At 42.7% G+C, this 18,033-nt stretch overlaps 1 protein-coding gene across 2 annotated transcripts in view; it reads left to right on the forward strand.

Annotated features, from left to right (window-relative positions):
* Positions 1–18,033, forward strand: part of PCNX2 (pecanex 2) — a 187,714-nt gene that overhangs the window by 76,756 nt on the left and 92,925 nt on the right. For both annotated transcript variants that reach the window (XM_083176293.1, XM_083176292.1), the window contains exons 12-15: positions 2,480–2,512; positions 7,622–7,793; positions 14,768–14,878; positions 16,211–16,302. In XM_083176293.1, coding sequence (XP_083032419.1) covers positions 2,480–2,512; positions 7,622–7,793; positions 14,768–14,878; positions 16,211–16,302 — 408 coding nt within the window. The remainder of the gene's footprint in view (positions 1–2,479; positions 2,513–7,621; positions 7,794–14,767; positions 14,879–16,210; positions 16,303–18,033) is intronic.

Here is an 18,033-nt window from a genome sequence, read left to right on the forward strand (position 1 = left end):
TGGCTCGCTGCGCTCGCCACACTATTCTATTCTCACTCCACGCCGACGTGGATAGTAGGGCATGAAAAGGTCGGAGGACGCGTACCGCCGCCCCTCGCGGGCTCGCTGCGCTCGCCACGCTTCGGGTTCACGTTGATGGCGGGGTGGCGTCAACTACTTTTGGGGAGACATTTCAATGTTCAGGGGTGTTTTTGGCCCATTTACTATTGTTCCTATGAGAATTTGGCTAAATTGAGCCATTTCACATTGTTTCCTATGGGAAATCGGATCGCATCGCATCGCATCGCATCGTTCAATATCGTGTATGTGTACGATGCGATGCGATCCGATTTCATTACGGTGCCGTACGTAGAAAACCTGGGCGCCCAGATAGGAAACAAGTACCCTGAACTACATGATTAGAGTTATCAACAATACTGCTGTAATGCAATTCTGCCAAAGGATCCACAGTGAAATAGCACAACATTTCATAAATTAGTCATGGTCCTGCCAATAGCACCCCCGTATGCTCCTTTGCCAAAAAGGAGGTGTGGCTACACAGGAAAGGCGTGGCTTTGCATGAGTCCCCTCATTTATGTCACTTTGGGTGCATGGTCTCTCAAGACATCCTCCAGTTACTTCCCTCTGGGTGCATGCTGGAATTCCCCAGAGACTCTGGCTGCATTGCTGACTTCTTCTTAGTGACAGGAGTCAGGTGCTTCAGAGGAACTGTCATTTTGGTGTCTTATGCACCTTTGACACATACTTCATAATGTAAGGTATGATAGGGACCACTAATATCAGAACTGCTTTTGACTTTCTACCCAGATTCATAACTAAATCATAGATTCAGAATCAGAAGAATCAGAATCAGTTTATTGCCAGGTGTATCAGTACAAGATGCATAATACACAGGAATTTGTTTCCGATAACTACTGCTCAATACATTACATTACTTACATTACATTAAACCATACAATAAGACAATATGCAACATGTCAAACATGACATACAGTAGGGAGGGGACATGACAGATACACAGCAGATATATGAATTGTCATTGTCAGTATTCAGAGTACCCATGCATTGTACTTTTGTCACAATAGTAGTGCAAATAATAACACTTTCAGCCTAAAACCCTGGCTCTGAACCATGACCATGATGCAAATATTGAGCATTTGTCAGAGGCGGGGCTTAAGATATGCTTACCCCTTTCACACCGCTGCTGGTGCAACCAGTGAGATACTGTACATTGCGTGGGAGGCTGCCAGAAGACACTTTTCCTGTATCCATCCAGCCCCCTCTTCTTCCCTACACCCTCCCACAGTGTCTGGTGTGGAGCCGATCACTACAGATCGGTCAGCACAGCAGAACCCCCACACTGTGGATGCACAACACAAAGCACAGTTGCTCCCAGAAATCACAAATTACCCCCCCCCCCCCCCCCAGCCACCCCATTGTGTACCCTGTGGATGCTCAAATGAGCTGCTGGGGGAAAGAAAAAAAAGTTGTTATGATCACAATGGGGTATATTTACTAAGATGGGATTTTGCCCATAGCATCCAATCAGATTCATAGATAGGATTTGATTGGTTGCTATGGGCTACGTCCCATCTTCAATAGAACTTCCATCTTAGTAAATTTACCTCAGTAGAAGAATAATAAAACAAAAACTCCGTATGGTGAGAAAAAATTCTCTACCTTCCTACCTTCTTCCTTGGAGAGTGGATTAATGCCAAAAACCTTCAACAGAGAGTATCATCCAGTGAAATAGCAAGTACTCCTGCCGGCGCGATTCAAGATGGGCATCTCTTTATCAAGGCATTATAAAGAGATGCCCATCTCGAAACGCGTCTGGGTGGCTTGGCAGTGGTCCAGAGCTAACCAGCGAGGCACCGCAATACATCTAAGGGCACTAGCACATAATTATGAAGGGGCCTACTTTATCACCTGAGCAGTGCCTGCTCTATTACATGTCAAAGTGTCTCAGTGGACCAGCATCTACCTACTAAAAAGCACAAAATATTTTTTCTCTTCTTAGGGGCCTGTGTACTTCTATTTAAAAATAGATTTTACTGTGAATGCCCTACAGTGAACAGAGCCTCCAGTGACTGCCTTGCAAAATCACCCACTGCCCCGCTCCATACATGCATTCGCTGATGATCTTATTATATTATGCTGCATGTACAGGTGACGGGGGGGGGGGGGGGGTTCGTTACCAACCCATGGTCGCAAGCATTGTTAACTATATTTATTGTACACAATGGATGATATACAAGCAATAGCATTAATGATATCGATATTAACGACATATCGCCCAGTGTGTACCAAGCTTAATATGCATGGGCTGATCTCTGAAATATGTCTTTTGGACAATTTTCTGACAGTTTCTGCAGTGATAAATGTGTGCAACTTTCTAAATGTGTGCACATGCATTTGCATACAGTATATTAGCCCTGGATGCATATGTAACCTCTTTATATAATGTTTTGTATTTTAGAGTGTGCAACCAGATCCTGCATCACCTGTCCACGTAAGTTCTCTCTCTCTACCCCCCTCCCCCCCCTCTCTCTCTCCCTCTTCTGCCTTACTTACCTATCTATGTAGAGTGTGTATGTTTTCACTCTGGGCCAGATTCTCTAAGCTTCAAAAGTTATAAAATGGAGAGTGATAAACAGGCCAGCCGATCAGCTCCTGCCTGACATTTTTCGAACACAGCCTGTGACATGGCAGGTAGGAGCTGATTGGCTGGCTGTTTATCACTCTGGATTTGATCACTTTTGAAGCTTAGAGAATCTGGCCCCATGTCTGCAATGGTCTCCTCTAGGTACTACCTCAATCCGAAAATATTATTGGCATCTTACAAAAAAATATTGCCATAGTGCATACATATGGTAGGTGATAGATAGTACGTTCCACTGGGGCTATGGTTGATGTGAATCTATGTGCACTATGTATAGTAAATAACTCTGTCCTTTAGCAAGCATGAAAGTTACAGATAAATACATCTATTCCCAAATCACACCAAATATGCGATGGTCTTATGATGGTGGTCGCAGAGCAAATTTATTTTAAAAATTGATTGATAGTCATGAATCATTTTCAGGCGATAATGTGGTCATGTTGCAACATCTCTGGGGCGTGTTTCAGCCTGCGACTGCCTTATGCAGCAAAACATGTTTTCCTTCCTATGGCCATGCTTCGCAAAAATAAGGATGCTCGGATGGTCAACGTTCATCTGGTGTGTGTCCCCAAATATATGCAAATGTCGCAGCCAATGGCAGTTGTATAGAGATGCCCATAATCTGTGTCTCTGACTCGCTGCTTGCACGCCAGGAACCTTGCAGTACTTTTGTGGCAATTGTTTAATTCATTGGTTCTAAATCTGGGTGCATCGGGTCTCTTGCACCCCTGCCTTGGGTTGGTGGTTCAGGTACAATTCAAATTATTTACGGTCAGTGTAATATACAACACCAGTGCTTGTGGGTTCCAATCATAAAGTATGTGAACAAACATTAGTGAATCCTGAATAGTGAGGTTTTTACAAGCGCTAAGGAGAGGGAGGAGGGTGGGTACCGTAGATATGCAGAGTGCAGAAGCAGGTAAAGAGAAGTAGATAAAATGAAATGAAATAAAATAAAAAATATAAAATATAAATAAATAAAAAATGATGATCCTTGAAAAAGCACCGTTGTGTGAAACGCGTTGGATGAACTAATGAGCCCCCAGACGGAGACACAGAGCAAGCCCCCGCCAGCGCCGCTGCAAGCGCAAGGTAAAAACCGGCAGGTGACGTCACTTGTGAAAAAAACTCCGGAACCCCGCCAGAAAGGTACTCAGCCTGCGTCTTGCGGCAGTACATACTTAGTGCAGGGTAAGCCAGCCTAGCTCTCTCCTTACTACTGGACTGCTTCCACAAACTTCAATAACAAATGTAAACATCAATTTGGTCGCGTCTTTTTATTATTATTTTTTTATTTATTTATATTTTTTATTTATATTTTTTATTTTATTTCATTTCATTTTATCTACTTCTCTTTACCTGCTTCTGCACTCTGCATATCTACGGTACCCACCCTCCTCCCTCTCCTTAGCGCTTGAAAAAACCTTTACTATTCATCTTCCAATTTATATCAAGCTGCTTATACCCTCCAGCGCAAATCCTTTTGAAAGGAATTTATTCCTTTTTCTCTGCATCATTAGTGAATCCTGTCCTTTACCACATAACTGAACCTAAGAATGACATATAAACACATTTACTTAAATAATTTCTAGAAAATAATTATAAATTATCAATTAAAAAAAAAACATGGAATAGGGCTGCTGTAGATTTTTTTTAAATATATTTATAACAATTGATGCCATTAGCATTATTCATTCTTTTTTAACAGTAATTTTAAGAGGGGTATCAAGGGCTCACCTAATGAAAGTATGGTTGTGCTAACAATGGAGAATGAGAAAGAATAGGAGAACAATAGTTGTGTGAATCAATTGTGTTTATTGTATAAAAAATGTCAATGCCTGGAGTGGTACTCAACAGGTGTGCCCGTGCAGTGTCACTTATGGAGAGCCCTTAGGGGAATCAACTGACCCCCTTTAACCATAAATCCTTGACGGGACTTATGTCTCTGCCAAGTGGCTGCGGCTAATGTGTATGGGGCTGGTGGGAAGTGTGGACGTATAGTCACTATAAAGTGCTATTATCAAGTCAATGCCAGTGGTGGAGTTGAATCTGTCAAATCCGTTCTGGTTGGGTTGTATGGGGTGGACTGTCTGTGCTGCGATGCGGTGCAGCTTGGTGTGCTCCCGCATGGATAACAGCCTGGTTCCTCATATGATGATGGTAGCTGCACGCCTGGACACCGGTCTGCTGTAGATTTGAGCCACTGCACGGGCACACCTGTCAAGTACCACTGCAGACATTGGCATTTTTTTAGACAATAAACACAATTGATTCACACAACTATTGTTCTCTTATTCTTTCTCATTCTCAATTGTTAGCACCACCATACTTTCATTAGGTGAGTGCTTGATACCCCTCTTAAAATTACCTTTACTTTGAGATTTGACTTCTCAGTTGAGCAGCTCCCACAGATAGGTAACTTGAGCACTGTTGTGGGGAGTTCCTGCACAAGGGTGCAAGAGAAAGACTGATTGTGTCTTTTCCGGGGCACTGTTTTTTGATCAAATGGTGTAATTGTTTTATTTAAAAATTAACTCTTATTAAGTATGCCTTAAAACGAGTTGTGCTTAGCATTAAAAAACATAGAAAGAATATACTTTAATTATTTAGATATTGTTCAATCTCCCACTTGGTTTCCCAGTTCATTTGTCCTTGACCGTCTATACCATACAAATATATTGGTCTATACATCCAGTTTGCGAATATATTACTGAGAAGTAAAAAGAACCCCCTGTTGAAATATCAGGGGTAATTGCTGCTTTTTGTCCCAACGAAAGTTCCCTTTCCTTCTGACTTAACAATGAGAGACAGAAAGGTCTATAATGACACCAAATTTGCAAGCTGAGCCTATAAATCTTAATATAGACAGTTCCTATCACTGTTGTCTCTTGTGTTTCAAAATAAAATAACCAAGGACTGTGTTTGTTGATTATACAGGTTAATACTGTTGCAAGTGAGATCAGAGATATGAATATTAGATCCCCAGCAATCCAATTTCTCTGGGGTAATCTCTTGTTGTTATCCCAGTAGGTATGATACAGAGGGAAATATAGATTGTGCAATTCTCTCATACCGGAGCCATTCTGCTTTTCAGTATCATGTGAATACGTAAAATACTGAATGAGACTTGGTTCTGTTTGTACCTTCAGCACTTTAGGAAATAAAGATATAAAATAGTGTGAGCTCTCTATTTTGTCAAGTAAATACTGCTCAGAGTGTTTCTGTTGCAATATATGTTCACCCAGCTGTTTTGACTGAGAGGGCTCACACTGAACCTGCGTTGGTAGAGGGGTTCAAAAGTGCTGCGTACCTCAAAAGAGACAGGATACAGTATCTGGGATATTCATACTGATATAATTCTGCTGTCTGACATCTGCCTTGCGGGCATAGAATGGCAGATGAGAGATAAACATCAGATGTCACCCAGAAAGAATAAACATAGGTAACAGTTTTCTGCTGTTCTGACACCAGTCGCAAATATTGATTCTGATGTTATTCACATTTGCAGAAAAAATGGGAGCTGTAGGTGTCAGAGTGAGAGAAACCGTTGATCTGGAGTGAAAGTTCACAGATAAAGCTACAATGTTTCTTGACCTCTTTAGGAAGCCTTAGGTTACTAAATTGTTTTTACTCATAAGTAATATTAACAGTGCTGTTGTCTAAGTAACATAACACATTTGGTGTACTTTAAGATTTGCGTGGTACAACAAGTTTCATAGAATTTTATGGTAGTAATATACTGTGCATTTCTTGTATAATGCAATTTTATCCTTTTTTTCAGCCTTTCTGTGCAGTTTGATAGTGCAAAGTAATTAATCAAACCAACAGAACTGAGCCCATAAATGAGCCCAATAGTGGTAGTGTTTTGTGCACTTATACTGCAGTTTGTAAAGTATGTTTGCTGTGTGACAAAAACTACCTACGCTAAACTGTCAGTCACTCTAGTGGGAAAAGCCGTAAATGACCAAATAATAGAAAGTCTCAATATCCACGATTCCCGATTTTTGCAGCGTTACTTAAAATAATTATTCAAAAGCATGTGGGAAATCTATTGAGTTTTCATGAGACTGCACCTGTGTACTCACGGACCGGTTCGCAAGTAATGGTTAGGTTTCAGCGGTAGGGAGAGGGCGTTGGGAGTCAGCCGTCTCGTCCCTTGTCTTGAGCACTGTAACCACTACGGTCCATATACATTCTTCTTTAACAATCAACTTGAGCTGATATCTACCTAGACGCAACTATTTTAAATATATTCACAATAGTGTAAAATAAATATGATAAAAGATTTCTAATTTTGAAATCTTCTAATGTTCTGGAAAAATACATTTTAGTTTTAAGGGGAATTTTAAATGTAATTCTTGTTTCATAGATTGTTTATATATTGATTTAGTTAGATTTTTTCATATATGTTGTAATTATTCTTGTTCATATTATTTAAATGTGCAAAAGCAAAATTATTCCCAAGCTTTGAATGAACTCTTATGGGGTGTACCCATGGTGCGAATTCTTTTCTATTCAATTCTGTTTTGATCATGATCCCATTCGATTTTGGGATCACATTCAGTGTACCCTTTCGATTTTGACAATATAGTGTAGATTTTTACAATGGGGATCCCGAGCATTTTCGTGGGTACGCCCAGGAAACAAAGGGCTTTTTGCATTCCAATGCCCCCTGCCTGCCTCCATCACGCCCTTCTCCCTCTCCCTCCCATGCAAGTGCCTTTGGAGACTATGCAGTTCTCCGAATGGCGCCCGCACAGAAGCCCTGCACATGCATAAGCGAATACTGGAAGTGCTTCAACATCGGTCCTGCCATGCAAACTCGCGGGAGCGCGCGTCAGCATTGAATCAGAATCGAATGCGGCTGAATGTATATAGTCAAAATCAAATCAAAAGTGCCCCTAAATCACACTGTGTGTACGGGGCATTATTTTTACTAACTCCTTTTGTTTTTCACAGGGACACAACCAAATAATTAAATACAGTAGACCAGTTTATTTTTGTATATTATGTGGACTTATTTTGTTACTGGATGGTGGATCTAAAGTTGCAACATTGCAATTGCCTACATTGTATGGATTTAATTTATTTTCTCCACAATGTTTCCAGACCTTAAGAGATCAGATTATTGGTGAGTCTATTTTAATATATGTATTAAAATTTACATTAACAATTCTGTTTTGTGTCAGACAGGCTGTCTTTCTAGCACAGTACTGTCTGTATAACAACTCACTGTCTGCCTAGCACATTTAGTATTAACTAAGGAGGAGAAATGGTAAAATGGGCTAACTGTACAGAACAGATGGAGCCCCTCTCATTCATTCCCAGTATCCGGCAGTCCCTGTCGGCGAGAGCTGGCTGAGAGGGACTCCATCAGTCTGGAACGTGCGAGCGTCTCACACACACACTCGTCCCAGTCACTCGGCGGCTGGTCGGCGGAAACCCTGCCAGTCTCCTCTTCAGGGAGATGGGCAGGGTTAGGGGTGTGCTGGCAGGCAGTGGGGACCGGGACCGGTGAGCAGGGAGGCGGCGGATGGCAGTGGGGAGGTCAGTCGGAATGGGGCACGCAAGCATCTCGTGCTCGCTCCCCTTACCGGCGGATGGCAGGGCCTTCCGGCTCCATCCGTAGGTGGATATTCTTTTTTTTTTTTTTTTTAAATATTTATTGAGACATCATGGATAAAGTGCACAATAAAAGAACATTTTTAAAAACAGCTAAAATGTTCATTTTGTTTCACAACACACATGTCAGTTTACACAATACACAAAATTAATAAATAATACAAAAAAATCACATGCATTTTTTTCTGTCGAAGGGGGAAAACATGTTCCAAAACAATAGTTGGAGGAGCCACCACCCCATAATCTAAGATAGTATAACAGGCTGGTCTTGTGCCGCCACCCTAGTCAAATACCAAGTGGCATTTTTAAGGCTGTTATGTGTTTGTGTGCATGTTGTAAGCAGGAGGGAAGTTATGTATGATTCCCATAACATTAAAAATAAAATTCCTCCCTCCTACCCCTATCTATGATACCCTCCACCCAGTCCATCCTAAACAGAAAAAGCAGTTTAGATAAAAATAGGGGTATTTAGTGGTAGTGAGCTATCAATCCAGCCTCGCAATATTACGCCTGATTCAAGCTCACTCGCTCGGGGACGAATCCGCCCTGTTTCTGATTGTTTGGGTCTGCGCATGCACATGGAAGAATTTGGAATGTGCAGACCCCCTGTGCGAATGCCTTCAGCAAGTATCACACTTGGCAAGGCCTTTGCACGGGCAGGGGAGGGAAAGGGGGCTGGGCTCTTGGTGTTCCCCTGGGAACACAGGCGGGTCAATGCCTGCATGACGCAGATGACTGATGTCACATGATGTCAGCGCCCTCCCCCTTCTTGGACATCTACGGCAGAAATAAGTCAGTTTGAATCAGACCCATAGTTTTATTTTTTAACCTGCAGCACTCAGAGCCAGCAACAGCTTCTTACTAACCCCTGGTCATCCCAAAATTAGGGCCACACATGGCCAGTATTGCCCATTCTGGATTAAAGGGTACACAAGTTTAACTTCTTATAAGATGCCGAAAATATTGGTTCAACAGGGCAGAGAAATGCACGAGGATTAAGTTGATATTGCAGCGCACCTGTACATATGACAAAGAGTGAGATTAAATTTTACAAATTACGAAAATATTTCTGAAAATGTCAAGAGGCATTTGTCAGCCAGAGAAACCAATGACCTAACCATGTCTGTTCCTGTTACTCGCCATAATGTGAAGGGGTGAGCAGCCATGTAACCCAAAACCCCCAGATTTCTACTTAAGGGTAATTATAGGGAGTGACAGTGATTCAGACCTGCGTTTTGACACACAATATGACATTTTTTTTTAGTGCCCATAAGACAGAATTTTCCTTAATATCATCTGGGACTTCGCAATCATGTTTGGAGTAAAATTTGGATGTGTCCGTGTACACACTTTTATAGTTCAAGAAGGAGATAATGGTTAAAAAAAGATGAGGAAGATGCAAAGAATAAAGCTAAATAAATAAAATAGTATAAAAATAAAATAATAAAAAATTAAATAAAATCAATGGCACAAATCTTACAGCTCCTTTCAGACAATTAAGAAGTCTAAGGAGTTTTCTACTCTTACCCTATTTCTACTGCCGGTATTTGTGCAGGCGGATCCACTAGATGAAAGAGAAGCGGGGGGGGACAACTGTGATGGGCCTCGTGATTCTGAGGGGCCCCAGAGGCAGACTGGGGTGTAGGGAGGGGAGGGTGCTCTGGAAGAAGTCTGTTACCCACCGCTAGGGCCGGCTGGACAATAAAGATCCATCTCTGCAGCCCCCACTAGTTCTCGTCTCATTCCAGGCTAAATAAATCAATTGCCAATTGTTCTATACATGAAAGCAGCACAACCTCGGCTCTACGATTGTTAGCTCTGGCCTTTATGGCAGAGAGGCTGATATAACGCACCCTATAACTCCCAAAGCTCTCAGGCTGATGAAGCCTGAATCAGCACTGCAGCAGGTATACCTGCCCTTCTCTCTGATACCTGCCCCCTTTATCTGTTCCTCAATGTCCCCTTCTCCCTGAGCCCTGCCCCATTCTCTCTGATCCTCCATGCACACTTCTCTCTGAGCCCTGCCCCATGCCCCCTCTCTCTGATCCTCCATGCACACTTCTCCCTGAGCCTAGCCCCATTCTCTCTGATCCTTCATGCACACTTCTCTCTGAGCTCTGCCCCATGCCCCCTCTCTCTGATCCTCCATGGCCCCTACTGTCTGACCCCTGACCTCTTCTCTCTGATCCTCAATGCCCCCTTCTCTATGAGGCCTGCCCCATGTCCCCAGAGGTGAGGCTGTCTGCACTGGGGGTAGCCATTAAATGGTCATTCTTGCCACCAATACTCCACCCTGCGCCCCTGCTCCACACCACTACTAGCTTGAGGAGGGCCCCAAAAATATTAGTGTACCTGGTGGATGCTCACTGTTTTTAGTCCAACTCACTGCGGTTAGTGGTTTGGGAGAAGCGACTACCTCTATGTGCCGATAACTCGCCTTCAGGGCACTGAATACCCATACTAGTGGCCACCAGTAGCAGCTACAGAGGTGGGACTGCAGATCAGTCCAAAATTAAAACGGGAGCCACACCAACTGTTGATGCAAGTAAAAAAAATCTAACTTTTAATTGTAAATTCTAAAAATATGAATACAGACAACCCGAGAAAATATTTGAAACTTTGGAAAATATGAATAAAGTAACAAATGTGTTCCTAAAAAAAAAAAAAAGAACCGCACCATAACTGCATCTGTAACTATACAAATATATTTTTAAACTTTGTAGTGCATGCTTAGGGTATGGCTTAATCAGGGCTATTTTTGTGCAGGCTCTAGCAGGAACTGATACCCTTATTCTAGTTCACTCTTTCTGACAAAATATTTCTTAGATGGACAAAACCATGTGCACTGCAGGTGAGGCAGATGTAAAACCCCACCCAAATCTAATTATCTCTTCACAAGTAACACCTGCCTCACCTGCAGTGCTCATGGTTTTGTCCATCTAAGAAATATTTTGTCAGAAAGAGTGAGCTAGAATAAGGGCCTTAGTTCCTGCTGGAGCCTGCACAAAAATATCCCTGGGTTTAATGGACGTGACCGGCGTCCAGCTAATCTGGAAGTCCATGCTTGGAGGCGCATAGCAGTGGCCGCTGCTATGTCATTCCAGGCATCGGCTTCCGGGTTCGTCGTTCTGACATGATACCATCTGTCTGTTCTGGACATTGACGACCCAGAAGTCCAGCGACTCAGATGCTGGTCACACTGTCTGCATGCATGGAGCAACCATTGTGTCTTTACTTGCATCAGACACTGTAGCACAGCATACACAGGCTTGGGCCTAGTCACAAAGTTACATACAGAAAATTAACCATAAACATAAAAGGTCCTAGCACTTCCTGTGCTCAAAAGTAATTCTGCTGCATTGGCTCGCAGTTACACATGTCATGCACTCCTGGCACGACCAATGTCCACAGTCCCTGGTGCTAACAATTGAGCTGTGCTCATTGGCCTCTAACAGGCATCAGCACCCTGCATTGTGAGCAAATGGGACTTTTAAAACCCCTCTCCCCCACCCAGGGCAGCCGAGAGGAATGCCGGGCCCCGGTAAAATTTTGGAGCATGGCCTAAGTGTGGGAGGTGAGGGTGAAAGAAAACTCAAAACAATGTAATCTCAGCAGTACACACCTACAGCATGTGCTGTGCTGACATCAGGCTCAGCATGACCTCTCACGCTGTCAGTGAGACACTCATGCTGAGCCTGCTGTCAGCACAGCACATGCTGTAAAAGTGTGTGCTGCTGTTGCTACCCGGGAGGGACGGAGGGTAAAGGGAGGGGTCGGACCAGCGACCCTCCAGCAAGCCTGGGCCCGGGTAATTAGTACCCCCCCCCCCTCTCAGCTGCCCTCCCCCCACCCGACTTTCTGCTGTCTCTGGGTGAGTTAGAAAACCTGGACATCTGTTTCTCCAGCTACAGCTGCCTAATTCAGAAAGCCTGGAATTATAAAGGTCCACTACAGGTTCAGAATGTGCCGGCCTTGTTTTCCTCTCCCTTGGAGGAAGCTGATTGGGGAAGCACACTTTCCACTTCACGACAGCTGAGAACATTCAGAGTTTTTCACATTTTCAGGACAGCAAATCTGTATTTTTATGCTGAGCCCCAGGCCAATATTGCACAACAAACTTGGGGTTAACCTTTTTTAAGGTACATCCAACTCAAGGGTGAGTTATCTGTGAATAGGAAGATAGTATTTCAGGGCTTCAACTGCCAACTTGATTGCCAAACACTCTAGTTCGCTTATAGCATACTTTGTTTTCCATGGTAACAATTTTCTACTTAAGTAGAGGACCAGTTTTACTTCTCTTACAATAGATTGTGACAAAACATCCCCCAAGCCCGTTGTGGAAGCATCAGTTTGCAGGACAAGGGTTTTTTTTTTAAATCAGGTGCCTGCAGGACTGGTTTGGCACCAGAGCCATCCTCATTTCTTCCCAGGCTGCTTTGTTTTGGCCGAGATAACACTCTCTGGTTGAGCTTTCTTAAGGGTTTCTGTCAGGGGTAATGCTCTGGATGCAAAATTTACAATGAATCAGCAGTAATAGCCTACCAATCCCAGAAAAGTACTTATCTGTTTCTTGGTGGAAGGTTTTGGCCAAAATTTAATTGCTTCCACTTTCCGTAGTTTGGGCTTCACTTGTCCATTGCCAATCACTTTTCCTAAATAATTGGCATCTGAAAGTCTAATGTTACTCTTGGCTGGACTTGCTGTAAACCCGTACTGTCTTAAGCTGTTTAGTACTTCCAGGAACCTGGCCAAGTGCTCCTTCCAACGTTCTGTATCGACAGCACTGAGGCCCTGGGATCGATTCCCACCATGGTCTTAACTGTGCAGAGTTTGTATTTTCTCCCTGTGCTTGTGTGGGTTTCCTTCGGGTACTCCAGTTTCCTACCACAATCCAAAAATATACTGGTAGGTTAATTGGTAGGTTAATTGGCTTCCAACAAAATGAACCCTAAAATTAATGTGTGTTCTTGTGGTAGGGAATATAGATTGTAAGCTCCACTGGGGCAGGGACTGATGAGAATTTTCAAATATGTACAGCACTGCGGAATGTGTGTGCGCTATATAAGAAACTGTTAATAACTAATAAATAAATAATAGTCTCACAAGAAAGATAGAGTGACATCACTGAACTTTATACCAGATCAGGCAAGCAATAATACTAATAATAATAACAAGTGCACAATACAACTCGCAACAATACTCAGTAATAAACTACATCAGTATTACAACCCCACTCAGTCCTTGCTTGAGCATACCTCCCAACTTCTGTGTTGGGGAAATAGGGGCGCGAGCGCCCGAAAAGGGGGCGGGGCGTATGCTAATGGGGACGCAGCTTATGCTAATTAGCCGCAACCTCGTTTTCATACGAGAATAGACGCTGTGCGCATGCGCACAGCGTCTATTCTATTAGATCGGGGGGTCTCTTAACTGCCACCCCCCGCAGCGGGACAATGCCTGCCGCGGGTGGGACAGCGGGACAGGACCCGAAAATCGTGACTGTCCCGCTGTAATCGTGACAGTTGGGAGGTATGCTTGAGTATCTTTTTGGACTGTGGGAAGATCCAAAAGGAAACACAAAACATGGAAAGAACATACGAACTCCAAATCACAATCATCAGAATTGGTCCCGTGTGAGACAGCAAAGCAAACTGTGGACTGAGCCAGTTGCCGTCCACATTATTGGGAATGGGTACTGAGTCTGAACCTTATGTACCAAGCTCCAAAAGGGAAGCTTTTTGGAGCTTGGTCCCAAAGGTTACGACATCTGGCTCTGATGGTGTTAGTCACTTTATGCCTATGGAGACATTGTCAGAGGTGAAGGCTATTATGGTTTCTCTCCTGCAGTCTTTGTACAGCACTGAGGATATGCACATGGCGCAGTGCCAGTCACTGCGCAGAAGTCTTGCTAAAACATGACAGACTCCGCCAATGTGTCAAGAAGTATTTCACAGGGACAGTGCTTTATAGAAAGCATTATACCTGTACAAATCATTAGTAAATAGTGTGTGGCACAGAGCAGGCAGATGCAGGGGTGTGACGGTGTGGCATGTGCAGTGTGACCTCTGACCACAACATGCTCAGTATCTGAGTGGGTGCTCAGGCACTGCCCAACTTTAGATTGCGCATACAATTGAAATCCTGGCAATTTTGGTATTGGCTACCCTAGATAGAGCCAATTAACTATTTTGCAGCAGCTGGAACACCAGAGTATTGTTGGAAGAGCAGCAGTCACACTTAGATCCTGCTGTAAACCACACAGGTGCTGCTGAACATTCAGGTGCCCCTTCAGTGCTTGGAGCCCGGAGGCAGGTGTCTCCATTGCCTGTAGGAGTTACACCCCTACGATACACAACTGAGTATACATTAATTTAACTCTAAATTATAGGGCATTGTATTCTGTGAGTTGCTGTTTATTTCCTTTATTTATTTATTGCATGAATAAAGTCTGCTATGTATCTTTGTTTCTTTGTTTTTTTTTTCCAGTGTTTGTAAGTTGTTTTCCCATCATCTCCCTTTTGGGTCTTTTTCCTCAAATCAATACGTTTTGCATATATTTCCTGGAGCAGATTGACATCCTTGTTTTTGGTGGTTCAGGTAAGTGCCATATAGTACTGTAACTTATCATTTATAAGTTCTACCAAATGGTACAATAAGTGAAAAGCACATAAATAAGAAGATTACAGAGAGATACTGGGCATAGAAAGCAGAGAGAGGGGCAACAATCGTACCATAGAAGAAAACACCATTATATACAACAGACATTACTCTGTATTTTATATTAACTGTTTAAAAATAAATGTGAGGAAGAAGTACTGTACAGCATTGCTTGTACAGATATATCAGATGTATCCTCACACATCATTGCTGCAGTGATGCCAAACTGCCCCCTCGGTACACCAGGTCCCATGAGACTGGCGTTGGGCGTCTTTTATGTTTGTTTTTTCCCAAAAAATGCGTCGTTGTCACAAAACGATGCGGCTAGGACACAACACATACTGTATGTACAGTATCTTTTTTTCTTTTAAAACTGGTTTCAATACTGTATTCATTCCAAGCAGCATTCCTTTGTATTCATTTACAAATAAACTTATAGTAGACTCCCATGAGAAACATAGATTTTTAACCTCTTTAGTTCCACAGCAAAACACACAGTATAGTGCCACTGAGCCTGAAGTGTGGCGAGCGAAGCAAGGCCGCGAGGGGACGATGATGCTGTTCTCAAAGTGGCTAACATAACTTGCGTAAGCTGTGGCTGCAAAGATGAGGAATTACCTCTGAAAATGCACAGGAGCACATTATACACAAGGTCATGAAGAATGACAAAACTGTTGGCATTGAGATAGGAGGGGCATTAACATTCAAGTATCAGAGCAATGCTGGCAGTATCACAATTGCTGGTGAACTGAATGTTGCCTACCTTTACTGTAGTCATGTATGTGTACAAAATCAGGATTATTTAGGAGAATGCACAGTACTTTCTCATGTATCTACAATACACCACATCTCATAAATGTCATCAGATGCATCTTTTCTTCCCCTGAGTAGTACTCGTTTGGCAATATTGCTATATACTACTATAGACAACGATGGGTTTGCAAAAGCAAACTCCTTCTTTAATGGACAAACCTATGTGCACTGCAGGTGGCGGGGCAGATGTAACATGTGCAGAGAGAGCTACATTTGGGTGGGGTGTATTCAAACTGAAACCTAATAATAAAGCAGACATAATTTACTCTGTACAGAAACAAAATAACTACCCCAAATGTAACTCTCTCTGCACATGTTACATCAGCCCCACCTGCAGTGCACATGGTTTTGCGAGTGAGCCAGAATCAGACCCCATATACGAAACATGTATCTATGAGAAATCTAGCTACTGTATATTCAGTTATGTAAATAATCAATAGTTGACTTTGTCTTTCGCAGCAACAGTTGGACTCATGTCAGCACTTTACAGTTTACTCCGAAGCACTTTTGTAGTTGCCATTTTATACATCTTCTGCAATAACTCCATAAAGGTAAGATAACGTACTGCTTCCATTATAGATATGCCACTGCATTTAGGGCTGACTACATATTTTATTGAATAAACTCAGAAACTCATCATGGTACAATTGATAGGTGCAAAATAGAAAAATAGGGCAAGACAATAGATCAGTAATCTCCCAGTGGGGCAGTGTGACAAATCATCATTAGCAGTTTCACATAGAGGTAAACCGGGACCCCACAACAGAGTGTAAGGCCCACTGGTATCTGGAAAGAGAGGGGTAAAAAAAAGGACACACACACACACCTTCCCTACAGTCACGCTCTACCACCTGAGAAGCTCTATCACCTGGCAAGATCTTTCCTAGATTTTTTTTTTTTTTTTTTTAATTGGGTGGGAAACTGATAATAAAAAGGTGGGAGCCAACCCTCCACACTTATGTAGCTGTGCAGACCGGGTCTAATGTCTGAACTGTAAATAGGGCATGGCTAGCGGCCAATCTTCAATGGGGCAGGTGTATAATTCCTGACCTAATAATTGGACACAGGGTCTGACCTAACAATTGGACACATGGTTAAAGGTATGTGGACATTTGATGCAGATTCTTACCCTACAGATGGAGATATAATGATAGAAGTCTTCCTTAAGCTCTTTGCCATGCCACCACTGCAATTTTCCCTAATTCTCAACCTTTTATTTCTGCATTGGGAGAATTCAATGCTTATTTGCTGGGTTGCAATCTTCTCTTGTTAACCCAAAATTCTTTTTGCTTGGGCGCAACATCTTCTGCCTTCTTACATAGTGTCTGGAGTTTCTTTTCCATGGAGGTCCACTTATGCTATTGCTGCCAAGGGCTTGGCTCATCACAGCAAGATCTGAATGGCTGGTGCCAAATCTGAAAAAACTACAATGGTTCCTCCATTGGTGCTGATCTCCAATTTTTGGACCGAGCACTGGCCACTAAAGGGTCCTTTGTGGGGCAGCTCCCTAAATAAGGGCTGTGCAGCTAATGATTTAAATGTTAAAGCAGATCAGTTTTGCAGACAGATCGAAGTGACATTGAGACTTCATGCACGCAAGGCAGTGACACATTCTCTACCAAGGAAAGTGTTCATAATAAGTAACATGTAGAAACAGAGCTACGAGTACAATCTGATTCCTAGACTTAAGATGGCCATACACCTAAAGATTTATTGTCTGGTCTGGATGGTTGGAACAAGAATTTGGTAAAATCTGAATGACCATTTTTGTCAGTTTTCCTGCATTTCCGAAGCAAATGGTCAACTGTCATTTGGGGGGTGAATCTGGTTGGTTTGAAAAATCAAACTCCTTCTTTAATGGACAAAACTATGTGCACTACAGGTGGGGCAGATGTAACATGTGCAGAGAAAGTTACATTTGGGTGGGGTGTATTCAAACTGAAATCTAAATTGCAGTGTAAGAATGAAGTCAGTATTTACCCTGCACAGAAACAAAATAACACCCAAATGTAACTCTGCACGGTTTACATCAGCCTCACCTGCAGTGCACATGGTTTCAGCCATAAAAGAAGAAATTTGGTTTTGAAAACCAACTAGAATCACCCCCTTGCTCTGATACATTACTAGGTTTTTGTTCCCACCAGCCAGATTGGACAAAAAATCTTTATCTACAGTATATGGCCAGCTACTCTGGAACCTGGCTAGATATTCCCTTTCCATTAGAACTGAAGTGGTTACACAGATGAGTATAGGTTTTTTCATTGTAGAGTGCTCTATCAGGG

Source organism: Crinia signifera, chromosome 3 (assembly GCF_055691185.1).
Source record: "Crinia signifera chromosome 3, ASM5569118v1, whole genome shotgun sequence".
Lineage (NCBI taxonomy): Eukaryota > Metazoa > Chordata > Amphibia > Anura > Myobatrachidae > Crinia > Crinia signifera.